The 16,680-nt window shown below is 34.2% G+C and overlaps 1 protein-coding gene across 1 annotated transcript in view; it reads right to left on the bottom strand.

Moving 5' to 3' along the window:
* The window catches only part of Kr-h1 (Kruppel homolog 1), a 96,483-nt gene that overhangs the window by 14,021 nt on the left and 65,782 nt on the right, over positions 1 to 16,680 (bottom strand). The window contains exon 2 of the mRNA XM_017613206.1: positions 9,284 to 10,869. Within this exon, the coding sequence (XP_017468695.1) occupies positions 9,284 to 10,869 (1,586 nt within the window). The remainder of the gene's footprint in view (positions 1 to 9,283; positions 10,870 to 16,680) is intronic.

The following is a 16,680-nucleotide window of genomic DNA, read 5'->3' as shown; positions in this document are numbered from 1 at the left end:
AATAAAAACATAATTTTGAAACTGATCATCAACTCATCGTTATATAAAAAAAAATATTTTATTTACAGAGTTCCATTGAGAGTTCTGCGAAGCCCCTCGAGACTTCCAATTAAAACTCTTATTAAGTTGTTTTGTCCGACCAAAAGAAAAAAAGTTATAAGCAAAAAGAACTCTGAAGAACAACTGACATTTTTTGTGTAAATAAAAATTTGCCCCTTGTTTTTGCTTATAACATTTTCACTATTGGACGGACAAAAATACTTTTTTAGAGTTTTGGTTAGAACACCCGGGGTGGCTACTCAGAACTCTCAACTGAACTTTGAAAAAAAAAATGAAATTTTTTTGTAAATAAAAATTTGCCGATTGGTTTTGCTTATAACATTTTCACTATTTGTCGGACAAAAAACTTTTAATACAAAAATTTGCCCTTTGTTTTTGTTAAGAACTTTCAACTCTTAATAGAACGCGGAAATTTTTTTTGTTCCAATTTGTTTGGAATTGCTATAATATTGATATCGATATTGATCCCTAATATTGATTTTACGATGATATTTAATTAGCTTTATGTTATTAATTTTCTCTATACTATAGTTTAGAGGTGACAGAATTAGGTAAAACTGCTCAAATAAAAAATTTTGGATTTTTTTGCGAAACTATTTACAAAACCCTTTTAGAATTCTAGAACTCTTTATCGTAAACAGGAGTATGGAATCAGAACTCTTTTTCCCTGGAAAAAAGGAGGCCGCGTGAAGTTGGTCCCTCAAATCGTTTTTTTTTTTCGATTTCTGCCCGAAATTCCCCAGAACTATTGCAATTTCCAGTCAGAAACTCTAGAACTATTTAAAATCCAGCCAAAACTCTAAAAAGTGCCTCATTTTTCGAAAGTTCGGGAGCCAACTTCACGGGAATCTTGGTGATCTCGAAAAATTTCACGGCGGAATGTCTGATAACGGAACAAAACTGATCAACTTCGCTAAGGCCCGAAAATGGTAGGCTGCACTCCAACCTAAAATCAAAAAAGCTTCTTTAAGCCACGTGGCTGTCTCCGACATTTTGGGACACGCGAAAGTTAAGCTTGCAATGTTTCAGACGTACGCACATTCCGAAGGTCAAACATCGACTCGGACCACTATCTTGTTGCAGAAAGGATACGCGCAACCTTTGGTGCTGCTTCTTCTTTTTCATCTTCGTCGACCGATTCACTGTCTATAAAGGCTACTCCTAAATCTACATTTGCAAGAGACTGACATTTTCCGCGTGACACATTTCGACATCCCTTATATTGGCCTTCTGCTCTTCCCCGTCCTCAGATAAAGAATCTTCTCCATCAGTAGTGTCAAAAAAAGACTGAATATACGCCTAGACTTCTGCAGCACTCAATCTGTAACAGAAAAGGCATTAAAAATTTAGATTTGCTAAAATATTTCATTAAGTTATCTTCTGTTACCTTTTATATGCACTTTGTATGTATTTTGAAGCCTATTTTTCTATGTATTTACATTCTTGAATTATCGCGGTTCATATATTAACATTCTTAAATGACTAGCGCTCAGAAAGTATTGATTTGAGCCCATAACATTTGCTATTATGCCTCTAGAACATTAAAAGCAAGTAAGTGGACACACGGTTACCCCGGTTATGTGTTTACGAGGTATTTTTTGGTTATGTGTTCAACGGATATAGGTACATAGCAAGAACGATAGAATACAAGATTGCGCATTCCCGCAGAATGACATTTGTGGCAACGGGTAAACAAAGAATATGGCTAAGAAAAATGAGTTGACAGTTGTGAATTTGCAGTGAGAAAACGTGTTTTCTTCTCGATTCACCAATTTCTCAAGCCATCTTTGAATATAGCAAATTAAGCACTACGTTAACAAAAAATATACAACCGCTCTTGAAATGTGTTCNCATAGCCGTATGCATGCGCAGAGTTTGCATAATCGGACGTAATAATCATTTGTACCGCATTTCCTCTTACTCTGCATATGCTTAAATGTATGCAACCATTTTCAATAACAAGTAAACACAAAGTGCTTATAATGAAATTAAAAATTTTCTGCTGCAATACACATGCTAGTCCTTCGAAATTTTCTCCTGGGCTATGCGTTACAGCTTGGCAAATTTTACCCCTACAGAAACCAAAGATGTTTAGACATCAAAAATTTTTTTACACATTGGTTACCAGTAACCATAGCAACCACGTGATGGAGTTTGAACAAATTGCTGCCATAAAACTTTTTTCCTGGTACACTTGACGAATTTTGCCCGCTATATTTTATTAATAAAAAAATTTAAGCAAATATAAACTGACTTATATGTATTATTATGGTACTGCCTGTTATGATCATATTATATTTGAGAAAGAGAATAATGGCGGTTGATCTGAGGTTATTAGATGATTATAAAAAATTATTCAGGGCTATCACAGGATCCATCGTAGCACAGGGAAGCACTCATATCATTTAAATTAAAATTTGCTTCTTAGTAAAATTGAGGACGCTAAATTCAAAAACGCAACCTGTCTTTGGATAACTTTCGTACTTTTACTGTAAATGTAGTTTGAAGTTGAAAATTTGATTTCTAGTAGCATTTACATGGGTATGTATAGTGTGACCAACTGTACGTAAATGACACGTACAGTACGTAAATTTGTAGCCATGTACCGTATGACGAAGCTAACCACAAAATCACGAAAATGTACGTAAATTGAATCGAAGAAATATTGTTGTACGTAAATTTTATCGATAGGAGCGCCCAACATACATACGAACATGCAAATTTTGACTAATGAAAACTAAAAATATAATGAATCAGTTGATGGAAAGTGTAAACACCTCATTAAAAAATCGTCAAAATGACGATAAAATCCCCAACACTGGCAACGCTGTCTGCTACATACTATATTTGTGTTTTTCTTGTGTCCGTTAAGGGTGGGTAACTCAGCAAATTTATAGGAGTTGACTCAATGACTCCAGCTCACCTTAGGGAGTCAGTTCATTCAACTAACTCATTTGAGTCTTTATATATTAAACTCATTCGTATCGTAGACTCGTTTTGAGGCATAAGTGCGGTATAGCGGCCGTTGAGATAAAACAAAAATTAAAAGTGGGCGTATTGAACGCGTATTTTCTTTGATCAATCAGATTTGGAGCGATGAGAAATCACAACTGAAAATGGAGATTTTGCGAGATCTTTTGTTTGTTCGGTACAACATTAAAATGACTTGTACGGAATTTTTCGAATTCGTAAAGAAGCAGCGTCAAAAGAAAGAAATTGCATCAGATGGAAAATACGCGTTCAGGAAAACTACTCAAAATCAATGAATTGATTACATAGGCCGACACTTTTGTAATTTAGCAGCAATTGCATTATTTCAGCTTTGAATGTATGTATGTACCTAAATATTTCTCAATTCGCAAATAAGTATGCGGAAGTTTGTGCGTCAAAAATGTGTTTGGATATCGACTAATAAACAGCAATAAAATCGTTTCTAAAATTTTTCTTTAAAGTTTTGTGTTGCTACAATCTTTTGTGTACGTAAATGAGTTTTTGGAAAAGTGGTCACACTAGGTATGTACATACATATATTTTGTTCCATTTTCAAAAGTGAGGTGTCAGGGTTTATCCTGTAAATGTGCAATAAAGTTTTAGTTTTTTGAAACGGGTTGCCACCTGTTACTAATTTCATTAAAATTATGTAATAAGTTAAATGAATTAGATATTACAATATGGGTATCAATTGAAATGGTTTTGAAAATGCTTTACTTTTGAACGACACGTAGAAGGGTTGCCATATGTTTAAAAAATAAAATTCAGTTTAATAAAGGGAATGAGCTAACTGAAATATGTATATCAATATGGGTATCAGACAAAAGAAAAAACTGGGCATATCACACAAGAATCCAGTAATTTAAAAGGAATGAAATGAGAAAAAATCACTGATTGACAATGTCTGTATTTGTAATAAAATAACAAATACGATGTCGCAGACCTTTGATTTGACACAATTATTATTTTATTTTACCTAAATTTGACTTTACAAACAGGTGACAACCCTCTTCGTAGTATTTGCAAGCTAAAACCTTCTAAAACTTCTTTCGTCTGACTCTCATATGGTGATGTCAATCTATTTCAATAACCTTATTACTTTGATTCCAATGGAATTTGGTTTTATTTAGCAGATGGCAACCCTCTACATGTAGTTAAAAAATAAACCCTTTTCATACACATTGATACCCAACTCTTAATAGTTCATTTAACTTATTAAAAAAATTTAATTTTATTTTTTAGCAGGTAGCAACTCTTTAAAAAAATAAAACCCTATGGTCTACAGGTCAACCTTTTTAATCTGAGAAAAAATTAAAACAGATGATTTTAAGAGCTACGAACGTAAATTCAAAATTCGCAGGGAGCATTCATTGAATCAGTTCGTAATGAAGATTCGTACAGTACTCTACGAGTTTATGCTGTCTAAACAAAATTTAAAATCGCTGAATCTTAAAAATAATTCAGAAATTCTGCATTATTGTTAATACTAAATATTTATCTTATTCCAAATTTTTAATAGTTTATATAATTCCGTATATTTGTGTAGCAGTAGAGGTAAAATACCAATTACGTACTATATGTACATACATTCATCTGCTAGACGCCATTTAATAAACGAATGTAAATTAATTAAAAAAATGCCTTTTTAAGAAAAAGAATATAAAGTTAAAAAAAACCCAAAAACCGATGGTTTCAGTAATAGCCCTGATTAACTACGTTGTCTGCGAGCGACTAAATATGCCGTTTGCAAAACTCTGATATCTTATCACGAACCAAATATATATCAATGGTATGCTAGGTTTAAACTTAACTAAGCAGATCACACTTATCTTGTACGCGTAATGAGCTAATGAGAATAGTGTAACTAATTAGTACGGTTGCCAGATTTTGAAACGGAGAAAGGAGTAGATACATTTATATTTTCGATAGAAAAAAAGCAGTACAAGACCTAAAAAAGGAGTACATTTTTTTTAAATTTTGTGTGAAATCTATTGTTACAAATTACCATTAATTAGGTACAAATAAACAAAGATATTTTAGAAATCTTTTTCAAAGCAACAATAAATGCTAAAAATAAATAACTAAATGGCTGGCTTTCCAATAAGGGCGGTCGTTAAAGAGATGGTGATCAAAGGGGGAGTGGGCGTGGCACCCAATTGTGGTATTTGGCGATTTTTCTAAGGCATCCCTAGGGAACCATAAGGGGCCTAGGTGGTGGGGGTGCTACGTCCACTCCCCCTTCGCTCAACACCTCTTCAATGACCGCCTTTATAGGAAATTTTCCCAAACTAAATTCTACAAAAGAATTCCAAACTCTTTCTGAATATATGGCCAGTTTTTTAATTAAACATTATAATTAATTTAATATTTTTCTGATTTTTATACCCGAGCGCTCTGCACCTACCTTGCTACGACCATGCATACACCTTTTCACTATCACACTTAACTTTGCTTACCAAGTAGTGTTTGCCACAATATGAATGGCAAAGTACAGGGCGTAAGATAATAAATGTCAGACAGGTTTTTTGAAAAAATAAAGGGGTCCTTTATAGATGTTGCGAAAAAGAGAAAAAGAGTATTTTTTTGTTAATTTTGTAAATACTTTACATCTATTTTATTAATTAGGGTTAAAATTTTAATCCCTATTTGCATTTGCCAGCTTTGGGAGATAAGTTCATGCGGCACTCACGTCTTTTATAGGTGTACTTTTTCTTAGACTTTGTATAAAAAAAAGAAAAAAAACTGTATAGGGTTGGTCGTATGAATGTCCTCCTAGTCACCGGTTCGGAGTCTTTTCGATTGCTGAGTATGAGGCCTTATGTTGGACAAAAGATGGAGTATAAAGGTCCCAAATGGGGGAAATTAGCCTATATTTACAGAAGATATGTAATAACGTAACCGATGAAGACTTGCGTGCCGCTTGCACTTTTCTCCCAAACCCGCTGGTAAACCCAAATGAGGGTTAAAATTTAAAAACGAATTAATAAAATTTTCGCAAAATCTATAAAGGTCCCTTTTATTAAAAACAAAAAAAAAAAACTGTGCGACAGTTATTATTTTACACCCTGTATATGATAAAATATTAATAGCTGGAAAAAGGAGAACAAAAGAAGTACAAAACTAATAAAAGAGTACATTTCCATATATTTTTTTTTGGGAGTACAAGGGAGTACATTGCATTAAAAAGGAGTACGTGTACTCCCAAAAGCAGTACGTCTGGCAACCCTACTAATTAGCAACTAAATATGCCGTTTGAAGAGATCTGATATCTTATTGGGAGCCGAAGATATAGCAATGGCCTTCTAGCTTAAGCCTTAACTTAGCAGATCGCACCTATCTTTTACACGTAATGAGCTACTAAATCGGGAATAGTGTAACTAATTAGCAACTAAATATCCCGTTTGCAGAACTCTGATATCTTATCGGGAACCGAAGATATAGCAATGGTATGCTAGCTTAAGACTTAACTCAGCAGATCACACGTATCTTTTGCACGTAATGAGCTAGAAAATCGAGAATAGTGCAACTAATTAACAACAAAATATGCCGTTTGAAGAGATATGATATCTTATCGGGAACCGAAGATATAGCAATGGTCTTCTAGCTTAAGACTTAACTTAGCAGATCGCAACTATCTTTTACACGTAATGAGCTACTAAATCGGGAATAGTGTAACTAATTAGCAACTAACTATATCTCGTTTGCAGAACTCTGATATCTTATCGGGAACCGAAGATATAGCAATGGTCTTCTAGCTTAAGACTTAACTTAGCAGATCGCAACTATCTTTTACACGTAATGAGCTACTAAATCGGGAATAGTATAACTAATTAGCAACTAACTATATCTCGTTTGCAGAACTCTGATATCTTATCGGGAACCGAAGATATAGCAATGGTCTGCTAGCTTAAGACTAAACTTAGCAGATCATATGTATGTTTAACCCGTAACGAGCTACTAAATCGGGAATTGTGTAACTAATTAGCAACTAAATATGCCGTTGGCAGAACTCTGATATCTTATCGGGAACCTGCTAGGTTAAGATCTAACTTAGCAGATCGCACGTATCTTTTAGAGGTAATGAGCAACTAAATCGGGAATAGTGTAACTAATTAGCAACTAAATACCCAAAAGGTTAGAGTTCTGCGTCGTGACCATAGTCTGCTAGCTTAATATACGTGAGTTTGGGTTGAAATTCTCTCCGAAAATTAAACATGAATTTCGGCATCATTTCATGAATACGCGAAGTGCTAGTCCAACAACGCCGCTTTTCACAAACAGCTGTTTACTCGGGTTATTACGTTTTTAGATTCAAAAGCATGTAGTGGCATAACCATGATTTAAGACACTGGAAAAAGTGCGTGGATTTGTTCAAATATAAAATAAAATAAATCCAAATAGATTTTTAGATATAACATGGACCATTTCCTGGTACCAACGTGTTTTGCACATTTAAAAAAGGGGGAAAATATCACAACCCTACTGTTTAGTTTTTCGCTAGTGCGCTGCCACTTTGTCAAAGCGCTTCATATCATGAATTCGCCAATTATGCATAAACGGAACCATTTTACAACGCTTTTATCAACTTGCAATGTTGTGTGTCCAGAAACTTTCAATGTTGTGGATCCGAAACTTTCAATGTTGTGTGCCCGACACCATAAGACCTTTGCTTTGAAAAGCTCCTATAAAAAAGCATAGTGCATAGGGCGACATCTGTAGTGAATAGGGCGAGGTAGATGACATCTAGATGTCGCCCTATGTACTACGTTTGCTACAGCGGAAATAGACGACACGCCATTTCTTTAAATAAAATTAATTGGTGCTCGTTTGTATGTACATACATATGTAAATGCATGTGTGTGCACCTTTCTATTAATATCGTTGAATTATTTTAATATCTATTGCAAAATTTTATTCAGACAGGACTAAAAAGTAGAAAATAAATAATATAAAAAAAACTTTTTAATATACAACGCTTTTATAAATGGACTAAAAAGTAGAAAATAATACTTCTCAGTCCCATAGAATTTGTTTTGATAACTTTTGATTTTGAAATTTTAGCAAAAGTCATTATAAACAATCTATGAAATTGAAAATGAAAAGCGTGGGGCGCATGTAATACACTTGAATTGATATGAAAAGTAATATATGTATGTATGTATGTGGGTATATGAATAACGACCGCTTAAAATCGATTTCAAAGTTCTACTTTCGCTGTAGAAATTTTAGGTCTACGTTATGTAGTTTGACTATTGTCAATTAAATCGAATGCTTTGTATTGCATGCGCTCCACGTTTTTCATTTTCAATTTCATAGATTGTTTATAATGACTTTTGCTAAAATTTCAAAATCAAAAGTTATCAAAACAAATTCTATGGGACTGAGAAATATTATTTTCTACTTTTTAGTCCATTTATAAAAGCGTTGTATATTAAAAAGTTTTTTTTTATATTATTTATTTAATTATGAAATGAAGAATTCAGAATTCTGCGGCATAAACTTAGTAACACTCACAATTCGTAGTAGCGACTGTGACTGTTGCTCCTATTGTGGATGGCGCAATCCTACTACAAAAACATTGTGACTGTTCTTTTGTCACAGTCTGTTACGGTGACTTTTTGGAAGTTGTCACAGCAAATATCTGCCACCAATAAATTTTACCACATATTTTACCCCATTATATATATATATATATATATATATATATATATATATATATATATATATATATATATATATATATATATATATATATATATATATATATATATATATATATATATATATATATATAGATATATATATATAATAAAAGAGAGAGTGCAAACTAAATTTCATCAAAATCGGATGAAACTTAATGTTTCCGCCCACAAGAGTGGATGGCGTGGCAATTATCAAAGCATACTATGTATTTCATAATTACCTATTCCTTAGAAAGACAAGTTTCAGCGAAATTGGTGTACGTCAATTATCACTTCCACCTGGCTTCATATAGTCGATTCACGGTACACCGTCAGCAAAAACAAAAAATTTCAAAAGTCAACGGTAATTTGTAAACTGCTAAACGTAAATTTTCGTAGTAATGTACAGTTTTTTACGAACCCTAGGAAAGCACCTAACTGTGTAGTTTGCCACAAGTTAAAATAAAGCAGTTTCTCAACGCAGCTACGATGATTTTAAATTTCCTAAAGATTTTCGTACGATAACAAGTGACCTCATTTTTTAAACTTACTCAAATTTAGGCACCGGCGCATATCCTTTGTGCAGTCCATGTCGCGCGAGCTCACCCCGCTTGTAATGTTCAATCAATTCGTTTGCCTCCAGTGTATCATCGTATTGGGATAGATCGTGACTGAGCGACAGGCGTTGGGATGCATACGAAGTCGTTGGTGTATTTGACGATCTCTGGATTTCATACTCAGATGAATTAAGTTCTTGTCGATTTTGATATTCTAAATGTTTTTGCTGCTGCTGCTGATTTTTACTGCTTTGTAGCTGATTTAACGCTACTGCCGCATTCCCAGTTTCTTCTTCGCGGTGGGAATCTAGCATGTCGAGTTGTCTCACAATTGATGCTGCTTCAAGCAAAGCTGGATTGATAGTGGGCGGTTCCATCACAGACCCATCTAAGTCTGTTCTGCGGTGCTGCAGCTGATGGTAACTATAAGTCGATGGAGCTGCTGTGGTTGGATAGTTTAATGAATTCTGTATCTGATTGCCTTGATACAATATTGTAGCGGCTGAGTGATGCAATTGTTGTTGTATGTGCTGCTTGCTTAGGTCTGTCGGCAATTCTTCAATTATGAAAGTAACGGACTGCTGTGCATTGTATTCATTTGAATTTACAGCGGATAAGGAAAGTGATAATTGACGATTATTGCTGGCGCTAACCACCCCACTGTCTCGACTATGGTGATCTATTTCTAAAGCATGCGCAATCGGCGGCGATGTGGGCAAAGATTCTGGTGAACCTGTAGAGAGACGTGACGCAGATGCAATCGATGAGCCGGACGACAGTGTAGACTGAGGGGAGCTGGGTGATGCTGGATTGGGTAAAATGGAAGAGGTTGTTCTAAGAGACGGTGCTCCAATACGCTGCTCTTTTATTATTCGTCTTTTGGCGATAGCGGCTGTGGAGGTGGCTGGTGACATAGGTGAACCAGGCGCTGATATAGCTTCACCACACGAGCTGCTCGATGTAGAATTACCGATATGCCCGTTCTTGCTAGTCGGTGCTGATCCAGCTACAGCTCCAGCATCGTCATCATCATCTGGAAATTCTTTGGCATGACCTTTGATATGCGCCTCCATCTCCTTTTTGCTCTTAAACGTCTCATCGCAAATCGTGCATTTGTAGCATTTGGATCCGTAATGCTGCACACGATGTAGCTTTAAAACATGGTTGTAACCGAAATCACGGAAGCAAATATCGCAATGGTAAGGCTTTTCGCCCGTGTGAGTACGCGAATGTACTTTGAGCTGTTTGGAGCAGGTGAATCCCTTGCCACAGCCCTCAACCGGGCATTTATAAGGTTTTTCTCCGGTATGTGTTCGCATATGAATGACCAGCTGTCCGGATTGAATAAAGGTCTTCTCGCAGACGGAGCACTTGTGTGGTCGCTCGCCGGTGTGGATACGCATGTGCCGATGCAACTTGCCCGAGTGCTCGAATGCTCGTTCGCAAACGTCACATTTGTACGGTCGTTCTTTGGTGTGTATGCGGCGATGCACCTGAAGGTTTTCCTTTACGCTGAAAAGCTTGTGACAAAATTCACATTCAAAAGGCCTTTCGCCAGTGTGGGTTCGATAATGTCGAATCTATAGCGAGATAGGAACACGTATATACATAAGTCTAATAATAATATGAAAACATACATATGTGTTTGTGGACATTGATTTTAGGAGTTTTGATTTTAGAGATAAAAACTATCAACTAAAGTAAAATAAGCTATTAATTATAATAGCATCTTAAACTACAGCCGTGGTCAATTTAAGATTTGTGTGTTAGATAGGAACGCAACGAGTTACTGCTTAAGATATCTGTGGACATTTGAAATAACAACTTACGTTTTTCACGGACAAACACAGTAGCATATGTCGGTAAAGCTCTGTTTATCGTCAGATATTATACGTAATACTCCTATATTGGCAGTAAGAGCTAGTACCGTCCGAAAACATTACAGTACAGATATATCAATGAACACGTGCGAAGGAAAAGGAACACATACGCTTATAAATAAACATGTACACAACACATACACAAAAACGGCACTCACGTACACAATACATTCACAAAAACGGTACTAGACTGTCTCGCTTTGATTTCAGAATGCTTCGATATTGAGAAGTTACCTTACTGCCAATATAGAAGTATTACATATATGCGTCAGATCGATAAATTTTACCTTAAAAAAAAAAATGCAGTTGCTGAAAACAGAAACATTTAAGGGCGTTGCACAGTGGGAAATAAACGGAATTAATTCAAACTGTAGAAGATTTTCAAGGTAACTTACTAAATAAAAGTCGACTTGGATTAATTTTGCAAGCCATAAAATTTATATGAATATAAATGTTTTGAACCATTAATTCAAGTGATTAAGTGATTTGAACATTAGTATTAAGTGGCACTTGGAATATTCGAGAGAAAGATTTTGCGTTAGATTTACGGGCCTTTACGCGTTGGTGACGGCGAGTACCGCAGATGATGGAGTTATGAGCTGTATGAGCTTTACAACGACATAAAGATAGCGCAGCGAATTAAAATACAGTGGCTCCGCTGCCTTCGCCATGTTGTTCGAATGAATTCCGACGCTCCGGCTCTGAAAGTATTCAACTCGGAACCCGTTGGTGGTAGCGAAGGTAGGAAGAGGCATGCCCCCACTGCATTTCCAATTGACGAGTTGACGCAGAAGAGAAACGACTGACGTGCTTTGTTGAACTCGGCAAAAATCGCTTAGGTAGTTGCCACGCGAAATAAGAAGAAGAAGAATTTGTCTTTGATCCCTAGTGTCGCCGAATGACTTCACTTGACGATTTTTAGAACTAACTCGACTCCAGCGCCACTTTGCGGCTCTTTTTTTGCAATAGTATTGCTCCTACCCTTACCAATATCTATATATCTCGAATATTAGCAAAATCGGATCATGCATAAGATTTTTAGAATTAACTCAACTGCAGAGCCACCTGGTGTTTTAAGTTGTGAACTTAAACTATTCAGGGACCCACACAAACACATAAAAAATTGCATTAAAATCGTTTCGGTCGTTTAGGAGGAGTTCACTCGTTTAGGAGGAGTTCACTCGCAAACACACGTACGAAGAATCATATGGACAAATCTAAAAAACAGGTACACTTTCAAAATAAAAAGTTAAATTTTTTGATTTGTTGGCACACCTATGTTTTATATATTCTTCTATTCGTAATCTCTTAATAAATCGACAAATACATATACGTGTAATTTATTTTTATCAAGTGCTTCAAAAGTTAGACGAGGAATAAACATTTAGATCGCTGAAATAGAAAAAAATAATAATAATTTGTGTTCAAATTACGCTGTGCAAGTTGTAACTTTTGAGCAAAGATTTTGAAAGTTGAACTCACTTAATTGGGATGTTCCAAATTCAATGGTATCCCCCGTTTATCAGATTAACTATTTTATAAATAACTCCCTCAGTTTTGAAGTTATTTTACTAAAATTTTGCATATAACTGTTTTTAATATTACCTTAATTATCCCTTAAAATTACCTAAATAGGTTCACATTAACATATAGCTCCAATACAACTGATTACTCAGATATGTGTTTTTGCGCTATAACTCTAACTTCATATCTGAATAATAAATTGTATGCGTGCTATATGTTAAATTGAACCTATACTAAATTTTTACCTGCTTAATTGGAGCAGTTATAAGTTATAATGCAAAACAACGTCTTTGATCAATCAGTTGTGTGGGAGTTAGATGTTATAGTGAACCGATTTCGATGATTTTACGGAATAGTTAAGGTAATATCAAAAAACGGTTATTTGCAAAATTTTAGTTAAATATCTTCAAAACTGAGGGAGTTTTTTTATAAAATAGTTAAAATTTAAACAAAATTTCAAGTACCGCTATCTGGAAAAGTGGAGCTAATCGGGCAAAACTGAGGACGCCGTTGAATTTAGAAATCTTGAATTAAGGAAGAGCAAGTATCAAAATCTTTGTCGAAAAAAAGTTGCTTTGATACCACGATATTCTGACTAAAAGATGGACCATTATAAAAAGTAGTAAACCAGGGTTTTTACACACTTCTAGAGAAAATTTTTTGAAGTATTTTACAGGTATATGTAACGTTATCAAGACTAGTAAATAGTTATAAAAAGATTTAGATCCTTTCGACGTATTTTCCAAATGTGCCTTCAATTAAGATGTTTTCGGAATAAAAGTTACGCTCAAGATCGCATAATTTCTTATCTTTAAAAGTTGGTTTATTCTGAAAGCACACCTCTTGCTATGGTATGGTATGGTATATAATACGCGAAGGCATTTTTTGTTCAGTATAAAAGATCTGCACCGTTCGCTCGATTTTCAAAAATGGGGTGTCAAATTAAAGTGCTGCAGATGTGCAAACTGGTTTTATTTTTTCGAAATGAGTTGCCACCTGTTGAACAATTAAAATCAAATTTTTCAATAAACAGTACCATCACATCCGTACCGTTTGTTCGATTTTCAAAAGTGAGGTGTCAAATTAAAGGGCTCGGGCTGTAGATGTGCAATAAGGATTTATTTTTTTGAAAAGGGTTTCCACCTTTTAAAAACTTGTCTATATTCAAATTATTTAAAAAAATTTATCAATTATTCAAAATGGGTATTAATCGCAATGGTTTTGAAAAGCTTTGTTTTTTAACTTAACTATAGGAGGGTTTCCACCTGTTTAAAAAATAAAATTCAATTTGAATTATGGGAAATTTGGGTATCAATCTTTATTTCTGGACTATATTTAGAGGAGTTGCCACATGTTTAAAAAATCACTTAATTTATCACTTGATTAAAATATATATTGCAATGTTAGAGAAAGGAGCCTTAACAAGAGTTTAGCTTGAAAATACTTTTAAAGAGGGCTGCCATCTGTTTGAAAGGTTTGATTTAATTAACTAATGCAAAATTTTCTGAATTATATGAATACGAGAGTCAAACGAAAGAGTGTTAAGAAATATTTAGTCTGAACATTTGGAGCGTTTGAAGAGGGCTGCCATGTGTTTAAAAAGTTACATTCAAATAATCCAATAGTTCGACGAATTATTAAAGGATGGGTATCAATCGAAATGGGTTTGAAAACTCTTTATTTCTGACCTTTATTTAGGAGGGTTGCAACGTGTTTGAACAATCAAATTCAAATTAGTTCATGTGCTATTGAAACACACGTGTATAACAATGTCAGGCGAAAGAGATTTAAGACGATTTTAGTTTGAAATAACTTTTGAAAAGTCGAATTTAGTTAACGTATACACAAGTTTTATCAAATATTTAGAAACAAATTTATGAAAGCTTTAGTTTGAAAATATCTTTAATTAGGCTGGCCACCTTTTCGAAAAAAATATATCGATCTAAAAGTATAGGTATATGTCTATGTATTATACGAGAAGGTATTTTGTGTGATAGTCATTCGATTTTCAGCGTTCTTTTGAATTTCAAAAATGAGAGGTCAAATTAAAGACCTTAACCTGTAAATGTGCGATAAACTTTTATTTTTTTACTTAAGATCTTTTTTATCGGTAAAGGGTGATTTGAAATTTGATGAAATTAAAAACCTGCACGACCGAGACCTCTCTTCACTAAAAAACGGCTACACGGATTTAGATGAAATATGGCACTTTGATCGCTTATAACTGTGACTAATATTTGGAATATTTGTTAGGTTTTTGAAATTCAATTTTGGGAATTTTAACGCCGTGCGGCTTCACTAGTTATTAGTTGTAGAATACAATACATACTTAAAAAGTTTTTAAAATGGAGTGCTTCAAAAACTATACGCGACCCAAAATTTTGAAAATTGTGTAAAGTAGAGTTACAGACTTTTCGTTACTTGCCATTTAGTTAGTTTTTAAAGCACACTTTAGTTACCAACTACATATAAAGTATACACAAAAGAGTACTAATTGCATATCAAATGTCAAAGCAGTATATAGTGTGCTTCAAAAGTTGTGACATAATTAATTGTGCCCCTCATAAAAATTACAAAAAAATCACTTGTTGTCATTATTTTTTTTTTTAATTTTAACACTTATAATTCAAAAGTTATGCAGCAAATTGATAAAAATTTTTTTTGAGGCTTCAAGTATACGTCTATGAATGTGCCCAAAAGCAACCATCTTGATATAGTTTACAACATTAAAAATAATGCTAAATAACACAAAGGTTACCTGTTTTTTAGATTTGCCCATATATATATTTACAAATACGTAAAAGTTTCAGTATGCTTGGAACGCGCCACGCCTCCTTTCCCAATAACCTTAATTTTTCTCCATGAGTATGGGATTTATTTCAAATATTTCCATGCCAAGTTCCAGGACTACCACAAATACTTCCAAGATACATATGTGGTATGAAAAATTCGATTTGTATGGGAGATGCCACCTCCCGTGCTACACGCAAAAAGTGATGGGAATGAGACCAATTGCATTCATTAAAAGAGGTCAAAATATGAGTAAATACCAAAGCATTTGTAAAATTTGATTCCCATTTCCTTTTTCTATCGATTTGAAGTTGTGAATTTAAGGTTTAAATATAAAAAAGTAAAATGATTTTTTTTTTTGGTTTCGCTCACAAATTTCATACCTACATATGCATGCATATTATGTATGCATATTAGAGATGGGCACGTGAGTGATCTTGGCTCAAGTTCACGCACGCCCACGTTGATGGTTTTGTAAATCACACACACTCACCTTCTACTATATTTTTTTAAATCACGTTCACGCACGCTCACGACGCACACTGGGGCCAAGCGTGCTCAAAACTCAATTTTTAAAAAAACGCAGGTTTATTCCCCATTAAATTCTACATAAAGGGTAAGTTTTCAGCTTTCTATCGTTTTTCGGCTGGGAGATATGCGTGTCCAAACTTGACAAATTTTAACAAAAAACTTTTATTTTCAAAACTGAGAAATACAAATGTGCAATTCAAATTGATACTGTAAGAAAGCGGTATTATATTTCGTTATTTTGTTTTTTCCATTAGTTTAAATGAAGTTTATTTATTCTTTTGGTGTATTTTTTCAAAATTATGTGTTTTAAAAAAATTATGTTTAAAAAAAATAAACTAACCTCTGTTATTTGCAAGTGTAGTTTTCAAAATCACTTTTTTTTTATTGCGCAAAGCGCTTTTAAATTTGACAGTACTGCAATAAAGTATATTCCTTCCTTATTAACCAAAAGCACTTTGCGCATTTTGAAATAAATTGGTTTTACAAATTTCACTTCGATTTTAATTAAACACAATTAAATGATTCTGTTTCATTTCGAACTCGAGCTCGAGGCCGTTTTTTTAATGAAAACTTATTGTGGAAAAGCAACAATAATTTGAAAAAATGGTAGAAGTGATAGCTATTTCGGAAATCACCACATTTCCTCATCAGACTTCTTTCAGTAGG

The sequence above is a fragment of the Rhagoletis zephyria genome, unplaced genomic scaffold (genome assembly GCF_001687245.7).
Source record: "Rhagoletis zephyria isolate East Lansing unplaced genomic scaffold, Rhagoletis_zephyria_1.1 Rzeph_scaffold_00627, whole genome shotgun sequence".
NCBI classification, from domain to species: domain Eukaryota; kingdom Metazoa; phylum Arthropoda; class Insecta; order Diptera; family Tephritidae; genus Rhagoletis; species Rhagoletis zephyria.
This window is presented reverse-complemented; position numbering and strand designations above follow the sequence as displayed.